We start from the raw sequence: 23,487 nt of genomic DNA, 5'->3' as shown, positions 1-23,487 counted from the left end.
TGAAAGTGGCAGCATCTGTCTCTCTATAAAATAGTGGCAAAGATGACCAAAATGCTTAAATATGTTAAAAATCGTCATTTAAGGACAATAACTCTCAAAAGTAGGTGATACAAAATAATTGTGTGTTTTTTTTAAGTTGCAGATGACACAGCACACTTTTCTTGAAACAGAAAAATAATGATTGAATTTCAACTTCACTAAAACATGGGGCTAGTTGCATGTTCTTCTAAGGTTTGAACTCCCTCAGGCAAAATTGGCTTTAGATGAATTTGGCTATCTATTTTAGGTAATTTTGACATATAGCTCTTCAACGATTTTCGGTACTTATCAGAGGCGGATTTAGGGGGGGGCCGGGCCCCCCCTTTATGGGAAAACAATTGGTTGCTTATATAGGGAATCACTGGAGCGTGACTGGAGCGGCCCCTCTTAGGTCAGTCATTGGGCCATTTCTGGATCAGCCACTGCTTATCAATCTTCGGATTTCAAATATTTGGCTTTGAGCGTTCCTGATGAAGGTCAATCCAGAAAAGCGCTTCGGACTCCAGACATTATTAAACGTGTTGTTTTCAATATTTTCTTCCCAAGGGTTAGTAGCACATCAAAGCTAGCCACACCTATTGAGTAAAAATTGTTGAAATACATTGAAAAGTCATTTGCAATAAGACTTCAAACAGTTGGGCATTTTAATCTAAGATGTGAAAACTTAAATATAAATTCGAGATCCCTATAAATAAAATGCAACACATGTTATACTTCACTTGACATATTTTATTGACAAAATGCTTTTGTACATTTAACAAAAAAAACACAGGCACTAGCTTTTCAAGCATGTGTTGTTTTATTGACAACATATTTTTATACATTCTGAAAATAAGAAACAATTGGACATTTAGGAGCTTTTCAAGCTTATGGGTTAATCTATTGACAAAATGCTTTTATACATTTCACCAGAAAAAAAGCAGACATAAAATAATAGCTTTTTAAGCTTAACTGTAGAACTTTCAGATCTGTTTTAACATATAATTACAAATTTGAATGCTGCACAAAACGATTATATCAAAGGTCAATCTGAAACAACATTATTCTTTTCTTTAAAAACACATAACGTAGATTAAAGGCTTATAATTTTGTAAGCCCAACAGATATTTTGTCTACAAAGTACTGATGAGTGATGCTCGGATCTATCTCTTAAAAGGCTAAATTAAGTACAATGTTCACAAGAAGTGAAATTAATCTCTACAGACTATCTTTCTAGGTTTGTTACGATGTTTATTCAAATGTTATAATTAAAACTGTCAACTATAGATAATACCTTAGGTGGCATGTCAACATTTCATTTGCATACTTAGATTTTGACAATTAAATACTTAATATAATCAATTTGTAGTATCCTAATCCCCATTTTTGTCAAAAATGTCAACTGTAATTGTTATGTCTTTGACAACTTCTTAACTAAGATATCAAGCAAAGTCATTTATCTCCAACTCAACACACTTAAAAGGATAATCCATCTAAATTATTTCAATCTTCATAAACATGAAAAACAGCTTATCTTATATTCCCTTGTTACAGTTGAGCTCAACTTTCATACGTCAAATGAATAGTGTATTTTTTCTTAACACTTCTGTGTTCATTAAATCGGATAAAAATCCAAGAGGGAAAATCCAGAAATTTGTTCACTAATGTAGTCTTCCCAACAGAGAGAATACAGTGAATAAAAGATTCAATTTAACATATATGCAGACATCTACTCAAAAGATTACAATCATAACCCATTGCTATATTACATTAGTGAAATTGAGATATTTTACAAATAAAAAAGTATTCCATTCTAAAGACATGTCTGTGTATACCTTCGTATAGGAAGAAGCACACCCCTTGGGCAAACAAACAACTAATTGGTTTTAAAAGAAGAAAATGACAAAATGATGGATATAAGTAACACATTAAGTCTAAATCACTTAAATTGTCAGAATCAGCTGTCAAGCTTTGGTTTCTTGTCAGATACACCTACAGTATCACTTATCCACTTCAGATATGGTGGATTACCATTATCAATCTAAAAAATAAAGGTAAAGAATAATTTGTTAAATATTTTCCTTGGATGGCTATAAATTATTTTATATTATTTTATAAACTATTTTCAATATATATCCAAATTCCTAATAAAAAATGGTAAATGAAACACACAATCTGTAGTTATTTTCCTAGTAACAGACAAAATAATTTAGATATTTGCCTGTCCTGAAAATGCATGAATAAATAAAGGCAACAGTAGTATACCGCTGTTCAAAACACATAAATCTATGAACAAAAAACAAATTCGGGGTAACAAACTAAAACTGAGGGAAACGCATTAAATATTAGATGAGAACAACGACAACATTAAAATGTAACACACACAGCAACGGACTAAGCATTAAACAAAATCTGATGAGAAAAAACCAATATAACATCAAAACCAAATACATGAATTTGGGATAGAAATATATGCTGCTAGAAGTTCACAATCAACCAACATTAATATTAGATACTGAATTTACATGATACATTTAGATAAAATATTTCCAGGCTGTTTGCAATTTGATGTCTCATTACATAAAGAATAAGAATATTTACCTTTGAACTTATGACCTCTGCACAATCATACGGATGATTTTCTCTACAGAAAAATAAATAAAAGCAGAAAAACAGAAAATTATTAGTATTTTTAGAATATTTATCAAATTGTAAATCTGAAGGAAAATTATGAGAATATCACTTTCTAACTACAGTTATCAATGTCAGCCAGTTATTTTCTTCTCATATATTTTATGATGGTATGATTCTAAATCCTTAACAGGAGAGATATTGTTCTTGATTTTTATTTGATGAAGACATAATTTTTCAATCAGTTTGAATGAGGTCTGGAGCTGGCATGTCAGTAACTGCTAGTAATCCTTTGTTAATTTGTGTATCCTTGTCATTTTGCTTAGTTTATTTTGTTATCTTTTCTGACATAGGACTTTGACTTCTTCTCTACTGAGTTTTACTATGTGTATACTGTGTGTTTGTTTATACTACAATGGCTAGTGGTATAGGGACGGTTGAAATCTCAAAAAACATGTTTAACAAGTGAAGGTTATCTAATTTCATGCAATCATTAACAAACACCAAAAGTGATACCAAAAGCTAAAACATTCGGAGGACGTGTTTTTCAACAGACTCTGCATTCCAATGGGAACAAACTGTGCCCCTCTACTTGCCGACTTATTTCTTTATTATTATGAGGCTGACTTCATGCAGGAACTTCTTAGGAAGAAAGTTAGCAATATCCTTTAACTCTACTTTCCGCTATATAGATGATGTTCTTACACTAAGTAATTCAAAATTTAGTGACTATGTGGAACACATCTATCCCATCAAGCTAGAGATAAAGGATACTACAGATACAGTTAAGTCAGCCTCATATCTTAACAACATCTAGAAATTGACAATGAGGGTCGGTTGAAAACAAAACTTTAGGACAAAAGAGATGATTTCAGCTTTCCAATTGTGAACTTTCCATTTCTAAGTATCAACATTTCAGCAGCACCTGCATACAGGGTATATATTTCCCAATTGATACGATATTCCCGTGCTTGTATTTCCTATCATGATTTTCTTGATAGAGGGTTGCTGCTCACAAGGAAGCTATTAAACTAAGAGTTCCAAATGGTGAAATTGAAATTATCCCTTCGTAAATTTTACGGACGCCATCACGAGTTGGTTGAATAACAGTTTCACAAATGATATGGATATGTTCCTTACGTCATAACTACAATCCCCTTCCCTTTCATGAATGTGACCTACCGAATTAGACTATTTACCGGATTTGTTATATCATAAGCAACACGACGGGTGCCACATGTGGAGCAGGATCTGCTTACCCTTCCGGAGCACCTGAGATCACCCCTAGTTTTTTGGTGGGGTTTGTGTTGTTTATTCTTTAGTATTCTATGTTGTGTCATGTGTGCTGTTGTTTGTTTGTCTTTTTCATTTTTAGCCATGGCCTTGTCAGTTTGTTTTAGATTTATGAGTTTGACTGTCCCTTTGGTATCTTTCATCCCTCTCCTAAAACAATCTTCAGACAAGATGAGGTAAAAAGTTCATAATGCGAAGGTTTCATTAAAACATTCAACAAATTACTGCTATCCTACAGGAATATATACAGACTATTGCAAAACAACGAAATCAAAATTCCACAAAATGCAAGTTTCTCTCAATCCATGAAAATTGTTACCCTTAAAAATAAATGAATCCACAGTATACAAATTTATTATACACCATACCTTACAAACTTGGATAGATCATCAACTTTGTCTGTTGCTGTTTTTATCATCTAAAATATCAAAAGTGCCTAAATAATAACTCAGTTTTCTTTACAAGTGCAAATAAAATATTTGCTCTTTGAATATGTGAGGTTTTCCATAATTTGAAAAAAAAGAAAAATATTCGAAATTTATAAAAAAAACCTTGTCAGAAACAATCAAACCAATCAAAAAGCAATATACCTCAAATAAATTATAAAAGAGTCCTAACATAATGCAATACACATTTTAAAGGAAGATACACCTCTACAGGGACAGAATTTATTTAGTATAAATGCATGCAGTAATTCTAAGAGTAATTAGTAACTGCCATCAAATTCATTAATTATAGTTGTAAAAAATGTGTTAAATATGACAACACAGAGTTAATGGCTATATATCCTGACATGTTTTTATTTTTTAAAAGGACAAATTGATCAGACACAAGTAAAGGCTCCAAGGAGTTTGTATTGCACACCACACATTTTTTAACTTACCATTGATACAATACAAGAACATTTATGTTGAATAGAAATTAGGTGGGATTTAATCTCTGGGTGAAAAAGTAAAAATCACAAAAATACTGAATGAACAGTGAGAAAAATTCAAAACAGAAAGTCCATAATCAAATGGCAAAATCAAAACCTTAAACACATCCAACTAAAAGATAACAACTGTCATATCCCTGACTTGGTTCCGGTATTTTCTTATGTAGAAAATTGCAGATTAAACCTTATATTGACAATGATGTGTGAGCAAACAGACATTACAGGTAAAAATGTCAAAATTGTGGTACAATCATTACCTGATAATGGTTAAAATGACGCCACCAAAATTCAATCTTGAGCTGTGTTTTGTGGTAATCAGCATTATGTATAAGTTTCGTAACATTTGGTTGAGGCAAACTTAAGTAAGAGAAAGGAAACAAATTTTTTGTAACTTTTCCATTTATAAAGGGGCATAACTCTAGAACAATTAAAGTGAAGCCACCAAAATTCAAACTTGAACTATGTTTTGTGGTAATTATCATTGAGTATAAGTTTCATAACATTTAGTTGATGCAAAGTTAAGTCAGACAATGGAAACTAAATATTTTTTTTATTTTTTCCATTTATAAAGGAGCATAACTCTAGAACAATTAAAGTGAAGCCACCAAAATTCAAACTTGAACTATGTTTTGTGGTAATTATCATTGAGTATAAGTTTCATAACATTTAGTTGATGCAAAGTTAAGTCAGACAATGGAAACTAAATATTTTTTTTATTTTTTCCATTTATAAAGGAGCATAACTCTAGAACAATTAAAGTGATGCCACAAAAATTCAAACTTGAACTGTGTTTTGTGGTAATTATGATTGTGCAAAAGTTTCATAACATTTGGTTAATACAAACTAAATTTATTTAGAGAACGGAAGCCAATTTTGGGGCGTATAGACCTACAGACAGACAAGGGTAAAACCTAATGCCCACTCTGCTTAACATTTTTTTTCGTAAAATAGTTTCATTTAGGTTAGTTTAATTTGAATAAAAACGGAATTCTATCTGAGCAATCTCTATTTCATCTGCTGTAGTTAAAAGTACTCATAACTAACATATCCTGCCATAAATAGTTTAAAATGAATGACCTTTTCAATGTTCTCTACTGTAATCCCTTTCATGCTGATAAAATTCTGTCCCTAGCTGTGTATAAACAAGGATGCTTATATTTAAATATATGTCCTTGGTCAAGGATGTTTACATTTAAATATATCTCCTTGGTGTTTATCATCCTTAAATCAATTTACTTACCAATAACAGTTCCCCGTCTTCATTGATTTTTTCTTCCCATTCATAACTGAAATTACATTTTTTTTTTTAAATATATGTAAATAGATTTTTTTTATATATTCTATAAAAAATAATATCAAAATCATTGCTACTAGTTTTGATTTAAAAATTACAAGTAATCAACATCAACTTACAAAAACATATGCTTTTATGACTGTTTTACTTATTGATATAAAACTTCTTAATTAAGATTTAATTAATTACTATGCCATTTTTGAAAACTTTGATTGTATTTTGAATAATAAATAATTAATTTCAACTATTTCATACATATAAAATCCTTTTCATAACAGTGTAGACAGCCTTAATACTTATGTTGGTAATAATACGGAATAATTTACCTTTAACTTGTTTGTCATCAGTTATAAGAACAGTAATTTTATGCTCACTCAGTCTATCAGAGGCCTTCCAGTGGGGATTGAAATAGAATTCAAGTGTAAAGTACATGCAGGTGCACGAGAAGAAAAAAGGAAAGTTTAAGTTTTCAACATGTTATTCAACACACAAGGTTTAGTTCTCTAATAGTTATTCCTATTATTTTATTTAGGTGTTTAGAACCTTTGGCAAATCCACAGTTTCAATGTCTATAACATGTAGGATATGACAACTGGGAGTTACAGACAAACGTTCAACTTATCTGACCCATTCATTAATAACCTGCAGATGCAAAGAAATGGTCATGTCCATGGTGTTATGAAAATGATTCTATATGTCATGTGTGTGTTACAATTTTAATTATAGAGAATTTCATTGCAAATTGGCAAGGATTTGTCACTTTACAAATCCTTGTTTCATTGTAAGAGTATCTTTATGAAACTGAAAACTTATATATAGTGCTATGGAGATGAAATACCTGACTAAGTTGTTTAACCACGCCACATTATTTATGTATGTGCCTGTCCCAAGTCAGGAGCCTGTAATTCAGTGGTTGTCATTTGTTTATGTGTTACATATTTGTTTTTCGTTCTTTTTTTACATAAATAAGGCTGTTAGTTTTCTCGTTTGAATTGTTTTACATTGTCTTATCGGGGCTTTTTATAGCTGACTATGCGGTATGGGCTTTGTTGAAGGCCGTACGGTGACCTATAGTTGTTAATGTCTGTGTCATTTTGGTCTTTTGTGGATAGTTGTCTCATTGGCAATAATACCACATCTTCTTTTTTATGTTAATACAGCATTTTCAAAATAGTAAACTTACACAGATGTAATACCTGGTATAATATTGACACATGCTGCTAACTTATTCTTCACTATACCACTGCAAAAAAATAACTATATTTAAAATTATTTGTAAAAGATTCTAATTATAAGCATAAAATTAAAAATGGGAATGGACAATGTGTCAAAGAGACAACAACCTGACCAAATAGAAGAAAATGAAGGCCAATGGGTCTTCAATAAAGCGAGAAAATCATGCACCCAGAGGTGTACTTCAGCTGGCTCATAAAAAAAGGTGTTACTAGTTCAGTGATAAAAACAGAAGGTTTTCCCCCACTTAATCCTCCTCTTGGATGGATGTTTTTTCTTGATTTTTATTTTTTATGTTGCCTCTTACGGTTTAAAGAGATTTCAAACTGCCAAAGGGCTTTCAATTATTTGTCATTGCTCAAAAGATACGACTAAGTTTGATTAATTTATCACCAAAAGGGTGTCATCATTTTTTTTTAATGAATTTCTATTTTTGACTCTATCAAATGATTTTTTCTTCATGTCTATTTTTTATGAAGGTCATGATGATCATGTTATTTGTTAATCATTCAATAAATAAGACAAATATTTCTAATGGGGTGATAAAAGAACATAACTAGCCATGAGGGTCTCACATAGACAGTAATAAATAAGATAATTTTTAAACAAACACTCTAGGAATTGCTAAGGCTAGCCTAAGTTTGGTGTAATTGGCAATTAGAAAAAGTGAAAAGCTGTAATGATAGATTCTAGCTGCTGGCAACATGCTTATTTTACCACTAAAAACAAAAAATGTCATGAATGTAGGACATTAGTGTCATAAAAATTCATGTGACATTAAATCAAATACTTAATTATTGTCGTGGGGATAAAACCCTTAAGAAAGCTCAGAAAAACATCATTTCAAAATTATAAATAAAAAAAAATCTCAAATTGCCAATTTGCATTATTTATAACTAAATTTTGCTTTGAAATGACTTTTCTAGTCCTTCAAAAAAAGGGAAAATTCCTTAAACAATTCAAAAATAACAGATACACAATTTCAACATACATGCAATCGTTCTATGAATTTTAAAACCTGATTAAAAATCATATTTTGTACAAAGTTGCACAACTCAATATGTTTGGTTTTTTTTATTTTTAAAGACACTGCACTTTAAACAGTTAGAAAATATAGATAGGTATTATTTAAAGTATTTGAAAAAAGCAAGCAAATTTCATGAAAGGCCTTTTTTGCCAACTATATGGTATGGGTTTTTCTCATTGTTGAAGCCTCACAGTTGCCTGTAGTTACTTACATCAACTTCATTTGTACTTTGGTTGATAGCTGTCTCAGGGCAGTCATCCCCCATCTCCTTTACCTAACATTGGGGATTTCAAAATTGAGTTTGAAATAACTTAATGAAATCCCTAAAACACATCATGTATAACAAGTGAAAGTTCATATCAAATGGCACGTATTGAAGAGGTACTGATAGTAGATTTTTTACTGAATACAGTACTGAGTAGTAATTGTGAGCACATCTTTTTAGTTGATGTTTTCACCTATGAATAAGACAAATACATGTAAAATTGAGAATGGAAATGGGGAATATGTCAAAAAGACAACAATCTGACCAAAGAGCAGATAACAGCCGAAGGCCACCAACAGGCCTTCAATGCAGTGATAAAATCCTGCACCCAGAGGTGGGCCTCTGAAGGCTCCTACATAAAATTGTGCATTGGTTCAGTGAAAATGGAGGTCATACTGAACTCCAAAACATATTTCTTCACATGTTCATGATTTTTTTAGTAAAATGAAAAGAAAGCTTGAAATAAAAAATACATACTGGGAGAGTTTTTTGGCAACTTCCAGATCAGGTACTGTGACAAATGCCATAGAATGTGTTCCAGGTGTGTATGTACTCATGGCTCGGCAAAAGTTTCTTACTACAGTCAACAAAACTGGCATCAAGTAGTGACCACAAATTACCTGAAATACAAGAATGAGTACCGTATTCAACAGGCATTTTAAAAGTTAAAACTGGTCTAACATCCATTGTAAACATGGTAAAGATAAATCAATTTAGATTGACGATATAACTAGTTTTAGCGGAGTTGACAGCTTGAAAAGCAACATATAACGTAATTTCGTCATCGCCTGACATTTTTCTAAAATACAAGTTAACATGGTTAAGGTGGTACCTAACACTACAGGGAGATAACTCTGTAAAGTCAGCTTAAATTTTTTTCTGAAACAAGTGCCTGTGTTTGTGTGAGTGTTTATGCCAAATCTGGCTCGATCAACATAAGCTTTATAAATGGACCAACATTTGCTATTATCAGATGTAGGAACTGAAGATTAATATGAAGAATTGACACACTCAGATAGATGATCATGATGATAAAAGATGAGTATAGAAAAAATCACAAACAAATAGTGATCAATAATACAGCTTTATTATTCAAATATTTCACAAAGTATAACAGTATATTCAAAAAACAGGAAATATGTATCGTTATCATCAAAATGAACACTGAAAACTATGATGAAAATCTCCAGTTTTTATAGGCCAAACTCAACCTGACAATTTTCCAGTTGTGACTTGACAACATGTATACATGTGTGCATGGTGTTAGGTTATCATAATGTCTGTTGAGGGTATTTTCAAATTTACTTTTTATTCATCAGTCACTCATTGGCTAGAGCAAAAACAGGTAGTGGTGTTTTGCATTCGACCACATTTTGTTTGAGGAAAAGTGCATAAGTATGCTGTTACCCCTATGAGGATCAATCCCCAAATATGCCGTCTGGTTATCTCTGCAATTTTTGCCTTTCAAAACGAAAGTACTAAATCCCAATGAGGTTATAAATAGATACATACACGTGTGATAAAAGACTCTTGATAACTCGGCCCTTACCAAAATCGGACTACAAATAATTCGAACTATTTGAAAAAAAAATAAGTGAATCATGACTTAAACCAAGGATTTGTATAGTTAGTATATACAGATCCTTGCTTAAACGAAAGTATTTACTTTACTTTATTCAAAATTATTTATAAAATGAGACTTTTTGAAAATGCATTAGACTTTAGTCACCTTAAAAAATAAACGTGGGAAGAGTATGTTTTTTAATTATCAATCTTTGTTTTTAAAAACGAATTTAAACGAGTAATTGAAATATTAAAATATGAAAACTATTTTTGTTTTTTGTTTTTTTGTTTTTTGTTTTTACTTTACTTCATTAAACCATATATCTATAAATATATTTTACCGTGTTTAAAGATATATGATTTAGTATGATAGTGCACATTATTAGATTGTTACACAATAATAAACTATTTACTTGAACTAAGGATTTGTATAGTGACACAATACAAATCCTTGCTATAACACTATAGCTTCTATTACTTTGATTGCAATGTATCAACAATTAATAAAACTTTGACTTGATTTTAATTAATTTATTTACTTGTGCATCCTTTTAAAAATCCTCAATTACATGTAAGTTTAAAGGGTAACACTGTAAAATCGATACTTACATTCTCTGTTCTCCACTGGGTCATATGTGACCCTAATACAAAAAAAAAAGAAGATGTGGTATAGTTGCCAATGATACAACTCTCTACAAGAGACCAAATGACACAGAAATTAACAGTTAAAGGTCAACCGTTTCGTAATTGCCTTCCACAATGAGTCGGTTATAAGAGGCCCCGCACCGAAAACAGAAATGCGAAACATTTCAAACGAGAAAACTTTTGTACAAAAAATGAACAAAAAACAAATATGTAACACAGCAACAAACGACAACCACTGAATTGCATGCTTCTGTCTTGAGACGGGTACATACACACAAAATGTGACGGGGTTAAACTAGTTACAGTTCTTAAAACCCTCCCCCTAACCTGGGACAGTGGTTTAACAGTGCATCTTAGGAACAAACTATACATATCAGTTGAAAAAGTCTAACCTCAACAAAGGATACAAATAAAAGTACCTATGGGGAAAAACGCTGAGTGGACGTGACCGGGTATTTATACAACAAACATAAAGGCCCTTTAGTACAAATCGGAGAGTACTCTCAGTTTCCAAAGCAAATGACAACTAATTTTAAAAATCATGCATCTAGAAGTCTAAAGTATCAATCAGTACACATCCAACATCCATGCAATGGATTTAGTGAAAAGACACCATATACACAGTCAGAGGAAATCATGACCTTGTACCACTATGTACATATGCAACGATACATCTCAAAAGTCGATGCGTCATATGAAGATGTGGGTCTCACTAATTAGCGAACAAGAATCGTCAAGAAGCTACAATAAAAATATTTTAGCGACAAGAAACGACACATCACCACTCACAAGAAAAATGATAATAGTTTTGCATGCATCTAGAAAAAAAATGTCTCTTGTATATCTTGCAATGTGATGCAAATAGACAAACCTTAGAATGACAAATTAATTTTTTTTTTCTCACTTTTATGCAAATTTTAACTACTAGAAATTGAGAAAAATGACATTGTTTTGCATTTTAATGCATCTAGAAAGAATTGTAACTTTAATGGCTTGCATTATGATGCAAATGGACAAACATTAGAATTTTTGTCACTTTTATGTGAATTTTGAATACATTACAATTGAATAGTTTTATTTTAACAATTTAATAAGAAATTGTTTTTATTTGTCAAATTATAGACCCCAGTAATAAAGTAGAAACAAAAAACATGACATTATTTTGCATTCTAATGCATCTAAATCAAAATGTCACTCATGTGTCTTGCATTATGATGCAAATAGACAAATCTAGAATGACAAAATTATTTTTTGCCACTTTGGTGTGAATTTTAACTAAATATATTTGAATTGTTTATCTTTACAAAATTGTTTACTTTGTTCTGTAAACAGTTACAAGCATCATATAACTCTGAATCCCCATTAATTAACAAAACTGACTTTTTTAAAAAATAAGTCAATTTACTTTCTAAGTTGTATACTTGAATAAATGTATATAGGTAGCTGATACAAATGAGATATTATCTATTTATGTCGCTGTTGTCACCCATATATAAACATCAATAAAAACACCCTTTCATATAGATAACCAAGACAAGTGTGCGTGGAAAGATAGGTAAGTATTATTGCTTCATAATATTTATTAGGACTAGTTCGATGTGAGTAACTTTGGGCCTGCAAACATAATCCTTTGAAAAGCTATGTTTCCCAGTCGTAAAAAGTATAGACAGATGATAGGGCACAACACCTATGGCCATTTCTTAATACCCGATTATGGGCGACTGTTACTGTCCATGGTCGTGGTGAATCTTACATTTATTGACTTGTGATTAAATGTTAATCTTAAGCATGTATGAGATAATACTTGAATGTAATTGCGAACTAAGCAAAGTCGACATGTGAACTAAGAAAGCCAATTTCCTAGTTACATGAGTCGATCTTTGAGTTTAAAAAGTCGATCAAGTATAAAAAAAAGAAGATGTGGTATGATTGCCAATGAGACAACTGTCCACAAGAGACCAAAATGACACAGACATAAACAACTATAGGTCACCGTACGGCCTTCCACAATGAGCAAAGCCCATACCGCATAGTCAGCTATAAAAGGCCCCGATAAGACAATGTAAAACAATTCAAACGAGAAAACTAACGGCCTTATTTATATAAAAAAAAATTAACAAGGCTTGTTATCAGCAATCGAGTTGAAAGTTACAAAATCGACGTTGATGTGCGAATTTCAAAAGTCGCTTGGCAGAAGATACGACTGCGTTGTAATACAAGCGGTGAAGAAGTGGATATAAGTGGATAGGAAGATCATTTGATTATGAAAAGCCAAAGGGTAAAGCTTATAACATTGTTATACTTAAATAATAAGTATTTATAATTCCGTAAATTTTCAACGATATAACTCAAAATATATACAGTTTATGTAGAAACTGGGAACAATTAACCCCGTGCATAATAAACCAAACGAATAGTATACAAGATAGGTTTTTTTATATGATTTAACTTATAGATCAATGCAAATAAAAAAAAACTGTGACATTATGCATGTTATCATCTCTATGTCAATTCTCTTTAGACATTATATATTTAGTTATATATATTTTACCTTGTGCTTGTATGAAACTTTGTTATTGAATGTGTCTTTACGTTTGCCGTTATATACACTTCTTCTTATATCTTAGAACTATACTGTAAAATGGCAGACAATGAAATCCAGAAAATAGTGGAACAGTTCAAAATGGTACATCATCCAGAAACTGGTTACTTCAAAGAAGTATGGAGAGGCGAAAGACAAGTTACGTTTACACAGGAAACAACGTAAGTGTAAAAAGTAAAATCACAACAAAAAATACTGAACTCTAAGGAAGATTCAAAACGAAAAGTCTCATTCCATTGGCAAAATCAAAAGCTCAAACACATCTTAGCTATAATATTTTTTCAGGAAATTGTTATTTGAATAAAATCGACTAAATTATTTAGGATAAACAGCATAAACAATGAGATTACTCTCGTCTGCAGAGACACCATACGACAACATGTTGCCGCGTCTGTAGTGACACCATACGACAACATGTTGCCGCGTCTGTAGTGACACCATACGACAACATGTTGCCGCGTCTGTAGTGACACCATACGACAACATGTTGCCGCGTCTGTAGTGACACCATACGACAGCATGTTGCCGCGTCTTTATTACTCATTGATAACTCATTTATAACTCATACATAGCAGTTGCTAAATATGGAAGAACCAAATATCGAATACACAAAAAAAAACACCAGTTTCAAAGAACATTATAATGACACAGGTCAATATCAAAAATATTACCCCATGCTGGCCACAGGAATGTCACTGGAAGATGGTTTTAATGTCGACTGTTTTGCATATAGATAGTTTGACACTAGTGTTAGTTTTAAATAACTGAAGCAAGCAGGTATTTTATGCTTCTTTTGTCGTTTTATTGGGTATACATACGTTAAACGAAGCACTTTTTTATTTAGCTTATCAAGTATGAAAATGAAAGATTTAAATTGCCTTTATTTTGCTATACAAGTAACACAATGATGATGACTTAAAATGTATTTTCAGGCATGATGGAAAAAGAGACGTAGGGTCTAGTATATACTCCCTCCTTATTAATCCTAATTTTATAAGCTGGCACCAAGTCAGGTCGGATGAAATTTATAACTGGCATGCAGGAGGGACACTGAAGGTAGATATGAGAGAAATACACAATAATATTTATATTTTTAACATAAACATGCCTGTGAGAATTATTAGGCACATCGTGTTCCCTTACACACTCGCTGGAAAATGTTAATATCCTTTAAAACATACAAAATGTATTCCCACAGCCGCTTCCGAACCTGACTATTCTTGAAATGTATGCTTCAGATTTTGCCCCATTACTAGCAAAATAGCAAAAGTTAATTAAGAAAAAATTGATGCAAGTTATACTTTATTGTAGTATTAACATGGGTAGGCATTATATTCGTGATTATTTTTGCCCGAGCGATAGTGAGGGCTAAAATAACACGAATATAATGCCTACCCATGTTAAAACTACATTAAAGTATTGCTTGCATCAATTATTTTGATTCTGAATAGGACAATTAAGGTAATTTCTATGTCCGATAAGTTAAAGTGTAAAAGTGTTTGTGTAGGCTCTTCCATGAATGTCTCTTTTTTTGTCGTATCTAGGTCAAATATGTCAATTTCGGAATACAACACATTACAGTCATAATAAATGAATTAATAACATCATGTGCACCATTAAAAAGTTTGAAAGTGTTTTAAAGTTAAGGAAATATATTAAGTGCATGATAATTTGATAAAATTCATTATTCTGAAGAAGTAAATTTACGCTTGTGCAAACAAATTTTATTGGATTTAGAGCATGGGTTTGTTCACAACGCGAAAGAAGCACGTCATATTAGAATCGTTATTTAAATACAATACTGTCGTTTATTCACATGATATGAAATATATCAAATAAGGAAAATTATAAAAATTAAAAAGACCACGTGTAATGCTATCTTTTCAACCTAAACACTTTTCTTTTCATCGTCCAAATAAATTGTTGCTGCACTTAAAGATGGCATGATGTTTCGTTTCACAAATCAAAACTAATAGTTTTACATAATAAAACACTTATAGTTAGTTATTAGATAATCAGGCAGAGTGTTCACTTATTAGCTGCCAATTTGCAGGTAATTGGGAAGGAATATAACCCCGATGAGAGAGTACTGGGCACATGATTACATTTTCGTATCAAGGGCGTAGGAGCTTTGGGGAAGGTCCCACTTTTTTTTTAGACAAATACATTATTGAAATTAATAAAAAAAAAAAAAAAAAAAAAAAAAAAACGGATAAAAAGAGGAAACTGAATGACTTTTTCTTTCTAGACTACAAATGTTAATTAATTACTTCATAAAAAAATCTCATCCACCCTCTCTCATATCCTCTGTCTTTCCCTTCCCACCACTTCCACTCACATTTACTCTATCTCCTCTATGCTCCCGCTTGAACTCACTCTTCTCTCTCTCTCACCCACCCGTAAACACAGTACTCTCTCACACGGTACTGTCTCGCACACACACACACACACTCTCCTCACTCTAAAACACATTGACTCAATCATCTTACTCACACTCCTCCTCTTACACATTTTGTCACCTCTCTCACTATCTAATCACATTGTTCTCTCCTCTCAAAGTTATTCGCCTCTTACACACTCTTACTCTCTCTCACATTACACTCTCTCCTCTTACACTCTGTCACATTCTCTTCTCTCACAATCTTTCTCTCACATACTCCTCTCACACTATCTTCTCTCTACACTGTCCTCTCTCTCCTCTCACACACTCTATCTCCTCTCACACACTCTGTTCTCTCACTCACACTCTCTGTCTCTCACACTCTGTCTCCTCTCACACACTCTGTTCTCTCACTCACACACCCTGTCTCCTCTCACACACTCTGTTCTCTCACTCAAACACTCTATCTCCTCTCACACACTATCTCCTCTCACTCACACACTCTGTCTCCTCACACACTCTATCCTCTCACTCACACACACTCTATCCTCTCACTCACACACTGTCTCCTCTCACTCACACACTCTGTCTCCTCTCACACACTCTGTTCTCTCACTCACACACTCTGTCTCTCACACACTCTGTCTCCTCTCACTCATACACTCTGTTTCCTCACACACTCTGTCCTCTCACTCACACACTTTGTCTTCTCTCACTCACACACTCTGTCTCCTCTCACACTCTGTTCTTTCACTCACACACTCTGTCTCCTCTCACACACTCTGTTCTCTCACTCACACACTCTGTCTCCTCTCACACACTGTTCTCTCACTCACACACTCTCCTCTCTCAAATCCTCTCACACACTGTCCTCTCACTCACACACTCTGTTCTCTCACTCGCACACTCTGTTCTCTCACTTACACACTCTGTTTCCTCTCACACACTCTGTTCTCTCACTCACACCACTCTCCTCTCTCAAATACTCTGTCTTCTTACACACTATCTCCTCTTACATACTATCTCTCATCTCACAAACTCTCTCTCTCTCATCTCACACAGTCTCTCAAATCCCAACCCATAACATAAGGATAACCCTTAACCTTAGCCTTACCTAGCCGGACCTTCACCCTTAGCCAAACACTTCACCTTTAGCCGAAACATTAACCGAACACTTAACCTTAGCCGAAACCTTAGTCGGTCCCTTAACCTTAGGTGGAAACTTAACCTTAGCTGGACTCTTAACCTTAGCCCAACCCTTAACACCCCTCGACCTTAACCTATTTCACCCGTAACCCTTTTACTTCTATACATGACCCCAAGTCCTCTCCCAGCGAATACTCTGTATACGACTGTTTCCCATCCACATGAGAATTATCAATATGACAGATTCAAAATGGCTATGACAGTACAGGAGTTCTACTCCTTAAGGCCTGTGGGTACCACAGTCCATTAGGGAGGACGCCACTGTCTACCATTATCTGGGAAAGGTTGGTACTCGTCCCTTCAGTAAACCTTAATTAGGTAAGAGTACAACACTAAATACGAAAATACATGCTTTTTATTGCAATGAAAATCTCATACCTCACCGGTCTTTTAACATTTTAAAACTTGCAATATATACATGTATGAAAAACCAACTTTTTTTGTTTTCATTTGCATATCACCTATTTTAATATTTTTAATCCTTTTCATCTTTAGTTAGCTAATTAATTTCTTACATTTTGTATGCACAAAAAATGTTAAATGAGATGAAATAAAGGGTGCTAACTGTGACAATGTCATTGTTAATATATGTAACGTAACAAATATACGCTAATTAACAGATTGCACAATGTATGTCAAAATCAGTTCACTTGTAATCATAGTAATCACTGAACTGTAGAATTATCAACTGAACATTTTAAAATAGAATGAAATTCAAAACAGTGTGGCTGTGGCCATTGATTGACACATTAAATTCATCCATTGACTGGGACAATTTAGGTGAACTTTTGTATGTAACGACCACTGCTCACTATGTACTTTTTAAAGACACTTAAACTATGGGGTCACCAAAGGTTCTCAACACCTTAATAAAGTAATTCGAAAAACTAATCAGAAATAACACGATGTTTTGATTTATATCAATTATATAAATCAAAACATAAAGGTTATTCCTGATTAATTTTTTGAATTATTTTATAATTAAAGGCGTGAAGAAACCTTTGGTGACCTCACAGTTTAAATGTCTATCGTAGGTACGTCGTGAACGGTGGTCGTTACAGACAAACGTTCATGTAAATTGTCCCAGTCAATGGATGATTTTAATGTGTCAATCAATGGCCACAGCCACACTGTTTCGAATTTCATTCTATCATAAATTCTAATTTATATTATAAGGATTTTTCTAATGAATTACAAGTGGTAATATAACATTTTTATCCGACTCTCAAAAAATCTGTTTTTAATATCAGCCCCTGTTGTTTCCTATTATCTTTGGATGGCTCATTTGTTCATCATATTTGTGATGCTTCAGTCGTCTCTTGATTTACAATTTTTTATTGTTGAATTCAACTGCACTTGGTTGTATTCTTTCCTCTTGTAATGTCTTTTTTTTATAGCTTTTTAATTCAGCATTTTTCGTTGGATACCAACTTTCGTTTTTTCGAGGTTTCATGTGAACCACAAATTTGATGTTTAACACATTATCTATAATTAAATAATTTTTTTACATCGGTTTACCTATCTGTATGTATATGTTAGTGGAGTCACCTCGGTTGATAATAAGATTGCGTATAGCCTGAAATACACACAAAATGCTGATACATATTATCGACCCCATGCATCGTATATTGTTTATCTTAGACTTTTTAGAATTTGAATATATACGTTTTAGTATGTTATTACTCACATAAGATTATTGTTTTTTAATTTGGATATTCATTTAAGTATTTAATAAAATCAAATATAAGAATTTGATTCAAATCGGTGAACATGAATTTGACATTATGCCTTAAAGTGCCACGATTTTTGTTTGTACACTACCGTTGAGTGCATATAATATGTTATTTTCGCGACGTCAAACTGTGACATATCGGGAAAAGATGCATTTTTCGACTGATTTTTATCATTCAAACTGATTTAATTTGAAAACGAGTTCATGGACCCCTATTTTTCAAACGACATTTTGCTTCATTTTGCAGGGAGATTATGTGACCCAAACTTTATAAAACTGTAAATAGAGGATTTTTTTTTAATTTTGATAAACATGCAGTAAAAAGTGACGTTCTTTCCTCAATTCATGAACATTTGATAAATATGAGTTATTTCTGAATAAAAAATTGCATATTTTTTAGGATACTTATAAAATACAGAAATTACCGATTATTTAACAAAAACCAATTTGTGTTTATCTTTTATAACAAAAAAGTTATGTCTTTCTTTCGAAAAAGAAATTACGGCCACAAATCTGAATTTTGAGCAAATATACAAAATTTCGACCTCATTTTACTCAAAAAGTAGCACATGAAGGTATATTTTTTTATTACTTATTTGATTTAATCTGGTAAAAAATAGCCTATATGCAAATTTTCATAAACTTGTAAATTCAGGATCAAAACTGTATCGTATGCCCTTAACAGTAAAGGTTGAGCGAACTTTCTAAAAAAAAATTGGCAAAACAACATAATAATGAAATTCTTTGTAAACAACTCTTAGATCCTCTAATAGCCGACATTACGAATGTATTTTAATTTTCAATTAAACCTGTAGCCATGTGAATTACGAAATTTTCAAACTCCAATAGTATCAAAACAGCAAATATAATAAATAACAGAGATGGCGCTTTTTGTACATATACCAAGGGGAAACTTCGTGCAAAGCATTATTATTTATTGTTTCATTGCATTTAATTGTAAAATGGGATTTTGTGGCAAATAAATCAAAGATTTTTGTAACAAATTCACAGACTATGAATATATTGTTTGTTATAACTTGTTTAACAAATATTACTCACTTGTTTTTATACGACCGCAAAAATACGACCGCAAAAATTTTGCGGTCGTATATTGGTATCACGTCAGCGTCGTCCGAAGACGGATGGTTTCCGGATAATAACTTTAGTATAAGTAAATACAAATCAATAATTTTAACACAATGTTTATAATCACAAAAGAAAGGTTGGGATTGATTTTGGGGGTTATGGTTCCATCGATTTAGGAATTAGGGGCCCAAAATATACATTTATCTAGTTTCAGGACAATAAGTTGTGTATAAGTATTTCAATTACTCTGAAATTTTACCACAATGTCATACCATTAAGGAAAAGATTGGGTTTTATTTTAAGGGTTATGGGGCAAACAGTCTAGGTATTAAGGGCCAAAAAGGGGCTAAAACAAGCATGTTTGAAGTTTCGGGACAATAACTTATATATATGTTTAACTGTATGGATCTCTCTGACATTGTACCACAAGGTTCCAAATAATGAAGGGAAGGCTTGGTGTCACTTTGGGGTTAATATCCATGAATATTTAGGAAATTTTTGTTGGTGAAGCATAAATTATCCTTTTTTACTTCCCTCGCCACCTGGTTCCCGCCCCACTCTCAATTTCCTCCAACCTAACTCCATCTCATTTCCAGGCTTGGATTCCAGAATCGCGTCCACCTTATGGCATCTTTTAGGGAAGGGAGTTTTGGACGATCAATGCATTTATATGGTACAAATAGTTGGAACACCACCCCACAACCCAACTATCCCCTGGGTTGGGAACGATTGTCTTATTATATACAAACTTATCGATGGTGCAGGGGGTTTTCATACTTTAATAAATTAAATTATATGTTTATTGAACTGGAGAGAAACATATTGCGACTGATATTTGAAACCTTTCCATCATTATTCAAAGCATGTATATAATATAGAATTATTCATTAAATATAAATACCATGATTGAGAGCTTAATCGGTTCTAGAATTGAGGGGTGTTATGTGTGAGACTCGTCTGCATCGGTCAAAGGAAAATTTCAAAAAAAAATTACAAAACTGGAGAGAAAACCTATTGCTACTGATATTAGTCGATTATTCGAATGGTCTGAATCAGGTAACGGAAAATTTCGAAAATTTAACCTAGATGGTCAAACGAATATTTCTTTTCTATATATTGTTGTAAATAAATACAAAAGTTGCCGTTATCAAGTTTGGATTATAACTTGTCATGCTCATGCTTAGTTGAAAGTTTCCATGGAATGAGATTTTTAATCATTGGCACAAAAGTTCAACATCACCTCTATCTATAAGTCTCTGTTTTTGCTTACTTCTTATAATAGCTTCTAACATAGAAGTAAGATGCATGTTTGTAAGCTCAATGTCAATTCTTTTTTGTCGTCAGGTACATTTAATCGACAAAGATGGAAATCACACCTGTTCTATGCTAGGAGATGGAGTGAAAAATCCTGAATGTGTTTACCAGTCTATTATTCCACACGATACATGGTATTCTGCTGAACTTACTGAAGGTTCTAAATATGTCTTATTTGGTGCCGTGGTCTTCCCAGGTAAGAATCGATTATGCCACATGTGACTTAATAGTACCAAGTCTGTCCACATAGATAGCATATTTTGCATAAGTATGGCAATAGATTTATTAGATGCAATAGTTTAACTAGTTTACCGATGTCACACTATAACTAAAACAGTTAACTGTTATCAAAATAAATAGCTTTTTTTCTAATTGTTTAATTTTATTCTAATTTTTGAGAGTTTATTGGATAATAAACATGTTGAAGTCACTCTTATGACATAACAGTTCCTCAACCATTTCTGCAATTCGCATTTCGATTAACCTGTTTATTTTAGGTTGGGAATTGAAAGACTGGACAGAAGGCAACAAGGAAGAACTGATTGCAAAATTTCCCCAGCACAAAGATCTCTTTACAAGACTTACAAAACCGAAATAGATATATGCATACTCACTTAAAGACTGTCTTTATGAATGAATTTACAAAAAGTAAACAAATTTGAAATCAACATGGTTCTTTTATAATCTATTCGAAAGTTAATATACCACGATATACTGTCTCTGTACATCGAACAAGACATATTCGTCTCTTCTTTTTAAAACATGCACAAATAATAGTTTCAATATGAAATCAATATTTAAAGAGAAGTAGTTTTTATCATGAAGAAAATTCGTTATCAAGTTTTCATTTTTAAGTCAAGTTGTAACCAAAAAAAACCAGTTTTCGAAAATATTGCTTCCTAGTCTTTAGGAAATGATAATTAAACTAAAGACACATATGTAATAAAGTGTTGTTCTATCCGGTGAAAAACCTATCACTGCGTCAATTATTTCGCGATTCACGGACATTTCCACATTAAGGATGTTCGTTCCTTTGTTTAATTAAGCTTTTTAAACTACTGTTATAAATAGATAGTATGCAAATAACGGTACGTAAAAGGTAGAAAAAAAGACAGGTCTGTGTCCTTGTTTTGAAGATATACAGTGAACAACTGAAAATTTGGCGAGAAATGATGCTGTCTTGATTTTTCCGACATTTAACATTAACACCTTTTTTACTTTTAAAAACAATGAGAAAATTACAAGTTTTTTTTTAGAATTTCAAAAATGGCTTTTAACTTCACGTAATAAAATTTTTAAAAGTAAAGTCGGGGTTAGAGGGATAACATTTTATTTTGCACTACATTGTTAAAAATAGAGGATTCCGAATATCTGATAAATAAATAGATATTACAAATCTAGAGTCAAAACATTGGTCATTGGCTACCATCAAAGTCCAAATTAAATTTGCAAAAACTTTAATTGGAGTAAATAAATCAGCTGTCAATTTAGCAGTACTAGCTGAACTTGGTATGTATCCAGTTTTTATAGAAGCTTTAAAACTGTCAATTGGCTTCTGGTTGCATGTGATCAAATCTGATAACAATTGTTTACTAAAAGATGTATATTGTTCCAACCTGCAATTAACCAATGGATTTGCTAAAAAGATTGAACAGTTACTTGCTACTTTAAATTTTTCACATGTTTGGAAAAATCATGATACTATTTCAAAAAGACGTTTATTATATGCAATTCATACCAAACTTAATGATAGATATCTTAATTATTGGAAAGAAAATATATTTTGCGATAATAAATCAGTACATGGTAATAAGCTGAAAACATATAGACAGCTTAAAGAAAATTATAAATTGGAAAACTATTTATTGTTAAATATAGACAGAAAAGTAATAGGGCATTTTGCTAAAATTCGTATTAGTAACAGTGTTCTTAGAATTGAACAAGGGCGTCACACTAAAACCCCTGTAGAAGAAAGAATTTGTCCTTTGTGCTTCTTAGAAGTTGAAGATGAATTTCATTTCACTTTAAAATGTACAAAACTAAATATAATTAGAGACCAACTGTTTTCCAAAATTAGTGAAATAGTTCCCTCTTTTTTAAATATGACTAATGAAGCAAGATTTAAATTTTTATATACGTGTGTTGAGACTGATATAATTAGAATTATTGTTAAATTTATAAGCGACATGTACATTTCTAGAAATGCTTTATTAAGCACTAAATTACTGTGTGGTACCACCTCCGCATATAATGTTTATGAAATT

General features: G+C 32.2%; 2 protein-coding genes across 3 annotated transcripts; one reads left to right on the top strand and one right to left on the bottom strand.

Moving 5' to 3' along the window:
- Positions 1 to 1,465: 1,465 nt before the first annotated feature.
- LOC143062914 (protein CutA homolog) lies at positions 1,466 to 10,204 on the bottom strand. Of its 2 annotated transcripts, none has more exons than XM_076234740.1 (7): positions 10,103 to 10,204; positions 9,173 to 9,315; positions 7,354 to 7,413; positions 6,117 to 6,162; positions 4,311 to 4,360; positions 2,620 to 2,662; positions 1,466 to 2,059 (listed from the first exon to the last, which is right to left on the bottom strand). In XM_076234740.1, exons 2-7 carry the CDS (start codon positions 9,292 to 9,294, stop codon positions 1,976 to 1,978), a joined length of 405 nt encoding a protein of 134 aa, XP_076090855.1. In that variant the 5' UTR covers positions 9,295 to 9,315; positions 10,103 to 10,204; the 3' UTR covers positions 1,466 to 1,975. The 2 variants fall into 2 exon arrangements, with proteins under 2 accessions (XP_076090855.1, XP_076090856.1); XM_076234741.1 differs by having other exon boundaries at positions 10,001 to 10,105.
- Positions 10,205 to 12,384: 2,180 nt separating this feature from the next.
- On the top strand, positions 12,385 to 21,891 carry LOC143062120 (uncharacterized). The gene is made up of 5 exons (XM_076233931.1): positions 12,385 to 12,458; positions 13,531 to 13,666; positions 14,438 to 14,561; positions 21,254 to 21,419; positions 21,721 to 21,891. Exons 2-5 carry the CDS (start codon positions 13,545 to 13,547, stop codon positions 21,819 to 21,821), a joined length of 513 nt encoding a protein of 170 aa, XP_076090046.1. The 5' UTR covers positions 12,385 to 12,458; positions 13,531 to 13,544; the 3' UTR covers positions 21,822 to 21,891.
- Positions 21,892 to 23,487: the final 1,596 nt, after the last annotated feature.

The sequence above is a fragment of the Mytilus galloprovincialis genome, chromosome 2 (genome assembly GCF_965363235.1).
Source record: "Mytilus galloprovincialis chromosome 2, xbMytGall1.hap1.1, whole genome shotgun sequence".
Lineage (NCBI taxonomy): Eukaryota > Metazoa > Mollusca > Bivalvia > Mytilida > Mytilidae > Mytilus > Mytilus galloprovincialis.
The sequence above is the reverse complement of the archived record's forward strand: the minus strand, read 5'-3'. Positions and strand labels throughout refer to the sequence as shown.

Excerpts from the sequence above, each read along its gene's own strand:
- LOC143062914 (XM_076234740.1), bottom strand. The coding sequence starts at position 9,294 with ATGCCAGTTTTGTTGACTGTAGTAAGAAACTTTTGCCGAGCCATGAGT. Across the intron at positions 6,163-7,353 it reads ATACCAGGTATTACATCTGT|TTATGAATGGGAAGAAAAAA; the intron begins GTAAGTTTACTA and ends ATGTAATTTCAG. Across the intron at positions 2,060-2,619 it reads CAGAGGTCATAAGTTCAAAG|ATTGATAATGGTAATCCACC; the intron begins GTAAATATTCTT and ends TTTATTTTTTAG.
- LOC143062120 (XM_076233931.1), top strand. The coding sequence starts at position 13,545 with ATGGCAGACAATGAAATCCAGAAAATAGTGGAACAGTTCAAAATGGTA. Across the intron at positions 13,667-14,437 it reads ACGTTTACACAGGAAACAAC|GCATGATGGAAAAAGAGACG; the intron begins GTAAGTGTAAAA and ends ATGTATTTTCAG. Across the intron at positions 14,562-21,253 it reads ATGCAGGAGGGACACTGAAG|GTACATTTAATCGACAAAGA; the intron begins GTAGATATGAGA and ends TTTTGTCGTCAG.